The 3,708-nt window shown below is 42.7% G+C and overlaps 1 protein-coding gene across 1 annotated transcript; it reads left to right on the forward strand.

The window, feature by feature from the left end:
* Positions 1 to 1,843: 1,843 nt before the first annotated feature.
* On the forward strand, positions 1,844 to 2,373 carry H6S33_007569 (uncharacterized protein; the record flags this gene model as incomplete). The annotated part of the gene is made up of 5 exons (XM_044838933.1): positions 1,844 to 1,913; positions 1,987 to 1,994; positions 2,051 to 2,082; positions 2,150 to 2,237; positions 2,311 to 2,373. 5 exons carry the CDS (start codon positions 1,844 to 1,846, stop codon positions 2,371 to 2,373), a joined length of 261 nt encoding a protein of 86 aa, XP_044689105.1.
* Positions 2,374 to 3,708: the final 1,335 nt, after the last annotated feature.

A 3,708-nucleotide genomic window follows, 5' to 3' on the forward strand; every position in this document is an offset into this window, starting at 1 on the left:
GGTCTGGAGAAGGTTTTGTTCATGCCAGAGTGTTATCTATATGTGATATTCCTGTTTTCGTTGCTTTCCAGCGTAGCTCTACTCACACATCTCTCCTTTCTCATGGTTTTCTTTTGGGCACCATCTTCTTTATTTTCCTTATGATCATGATCTCTTTCTATCACGATAATATTAGCTAGTTGCGCGTGCATATATATGCGCATACATGTGGTCTACCACGGTACATATATATTAAAATACGAATCTACGGATATACGCATACACATCTACATAGATACAATTATGTAGGTATAACGTTTAAACTCAGCTCTGAGCGAAGGTTAAAGTGGCCAGCCCAGTAACCAGCATTGTAATTCGGCCTCACCTTGAAAGAAATATATCTGGAATAGTTCTCAGTATCCGATAATTAAAAAGAATCATTAAGTCAAACATGCAGAAACGGGCTAGCTGTCATTATTGCGTGCGTCCATGTCCCAAATTTTACGAATAGGGGCGTAGAATTGATCCTAGTGCATGGCTTGGCAGGATCGGTTCTCCCCTAACCCTAACGCCAAGTTTACGGTTCTTGTAGACAGGTTTTCAACTACATGTCTACATACATCCATCTCACGTACATGTAGTCACAATCACTCCTTTCACTGTGCCTTTATTATTACTCACTTGCTTGTTTGTGCTCGGGCTTTGCTTATGTTCAGGTTTTAGCTCAGGCGACTTCAAACAGAGGAGCCGGTCTCATCGATCAAATCAGCATACATGTAAGTACCCTGTCTGAGCAACCCCCTCATCCTCGAAGTTATCAAATCCATAGGATCCTAGTATGTTGATACTCTACCAAAATAGATTTTCTTTTTGTGCGAATCGCGCGCATGAGGTTTATGTTTCCCCGCAGCGCCTCCCTCGCCGACCCTATTCCCAAAAGGGGCGCGATATGCAATGTGCATGCTGCAGCACGTTGTGTCAACATAATCATCTCACGCCAACCCGGATACTAGCGAGGACAAGGAATAATGAAAACGCAGATAGTCAAGCTGAAAATGCACGTCGATTGTGAATAGGTATCCTCGGGAGTGAACTTCCTTTCTGGCTAGTCGAGTCTACCACATCTTGATTTGAGAGGCTTCAGGGAAGTAATACGAACATCGACGCTTTTACTTGTTCATCCCACTTACAATTACCGGGCTTCTCAGGCAGGCAATACTCTAATATCCCTGTACTCTAGACAGGCGCATTAAGCATATCATATCGTTTGTCACACTATTTGGCAGTGACCTCCCTCCGCCAATGATATTGAATGCATCGTACACAGTCAATTCATGACACAGAGACTAAGTCTGACAGGAAGACAGGAGACTGACGTGTCGCAAATTCTCTGGGAAGAGACTTCCTCTGCTTCTTGTCTTTAGGGAGGACAGAGCGTGTGGATCGAGCAGGTATTGTATACAAACTCGATTAATGTCTTGGCATCTTTGAGACATGTTATATAATCAGAAACACCTCCCCGATCCAGCAGGTATCGTGCTTGCCAGAAACCATTAGCACCTACCAGAAACCATGACTTTCATTCTCATAAACCTCAAAGTTCGCTCCAAGATATTCCCGAACCTAGATTGCTTTTGTCAATATCACCATGTGCAGGTTTTACTCAAATTCAGGAACAAAACTACCTTCGCCGATGTCTGCCAAGACCTTCAGAATAGTACATACATGTAGGTACATGCCCTCCTTATTTATTCTTGGTAGGAAATTCCTCGGAAGATTGAGCCGTCTTTTACAGATTTCTCACCAAGTTCCTAACGTCATGTGTCTTAAAAGTCGGCCTTTTTAGGAGTAATTAGATATATCCATGCTCCCCGACGACCTCCTCGATGGCGATCCGACTAAACGCGTAATTACATATCTGGCTGTAAAACAGAGTAGTACACGAGTCACAATTTCAGGTTGTGGTCATATAGCATCACTCGGGTTTTCTTTTATGAATAATTTAAGATTATTCGGTCAGTAATCAATTATCATATCTAGTTTTATTATTATCTTTATAACCCCTCTCTAGGAGAAGAACCGCATGGATATCATAAAAACGCGGTACTATGCACCCCCCCTAACCAGCGAAGAATTACGTCCAAGTTGAGCCTCAGTTGAACCCGTACAGATCAATCGCCCGCCATTTTCATAGAACCAAAGCTCAATACATATACATTTGGCTTTTCAGCACGTTTTATAACACCCCTCCGGTAGTGGTGGGACATTTTTCGACTTACATACGAGTCATTTAGTTTGTGTTGACGATTCACTAACACTTCCGGATATCAGCATGATAGCGACCTCTCGGTTGACTCATTGACTCCATACGAAAAACGACCTCTAAGACTTTAAAGAGTCCTTTTGATCACGGTGCATATTAGATCGCCCTGCGTGCATTTTTTACGAGGCTGTGGTCAACTAGCTTCAGCTAATCCCGAAAGGATCCTAAGCACTTGCGCACTCTAGCTGTATTAAGTGGGTGTACATGCAGGGATAGTTAATTCTCCCTGTACTCTAGTCAAGGAGCAGATATGATGATTCAGTGCACCTCCCGGTAGTATACATACGTTTCGATATCTATATTATGTCGAGATCTGGTAATCATGATCAACCACACCACCAGGCGCCCCCGTAGCATCCCACACACGATCCATTAACGGAATGACTGGCCTAAAAGTCACCCTACTCGTGCGAATGTCGTGCCGAGTGCTAGTATCTCAAATTACCTCAGTGGACAGCAATAAAGGACGTTGAAATTTACTGATATGGCCAATTTGTCTTGAAAATATCCCTTAACCTTGCATCATACTCGCTGTAAAAGGCGGCTTCGACGCCTTGTGTAACCGTCTGTTAAGTTGGATTACCGCCGTACCTAGAAGTAACTACAGATTATATAATATAGAAAACCGAGGCAGTGGAAGTGAGAAGCACTTCAACACCTGCCTTCAAAAACGTCGAGGTAGGCATCAGTCAGAAACGCACAAATCTTATAACAATCGCCTCTAGTTAAGTGTTTATCCGGCATCACTTTTCTCACATGCTACTTGTAGGTGCTGACTCTAATACGAGAAGTGAAGAAAAGGGGGACATTTTTTACTACTTGTCGACGTTCGCCTAGTATACCCCTCCGGATAGAGCTCAGAGTTCCGCACTGATGCGATGCGAATAAATATAATTCATACAGCATTTTCAACCAGATGCTTACACGACTAATCATTTATATACCGAGGTCAAAGGCAATATACACAAACTTGTCATTTTCTAGATAACATTTGCTTCGGAAGCCAATAACAAAACTATCCGTGTCATAGACTTAGGTCTACAATCAATCGGCCAATCAATCAATGAACAAGACTACGCATGGTCGAGTGATAGGCCATGATCCGATTGAAACTTGGCGTTCACGTTCGTAGGTTATTTTTCAAACACAACAAACACAACTAGAGAAATTACAAGAGCACGCTACTCGATAGATACTACCCAGTCATATTCATGCTAGAGATTGAAACTCTACCAACACTCGAGTACTTCGTGGCTATTTCAATCTCACTGAGTTGACTGGTTACCCTCTGAGTTATCCGCCGTAGGCCCGGACGAAGAACATTTTGTTCATGTGTAGGCGAGAGATATGACACCTTCTCCTCATATTAATGTATCTATATTGGTATATCTCTGTTCCATGAAATT

Source organism: Morchella sextelata (assembly GCF_020137385.1).
Source record: "Morchella sextelata strain SCLS chromosome Unknown scls_23, whole genome shotgun sequence".
NCBI classification, from domain to species: Eukaryota; Fungi; Ascomycota; class Pezizomycetes; order Pezizales; family Morchellaceae; genus Morchella; species Morchella sextelata.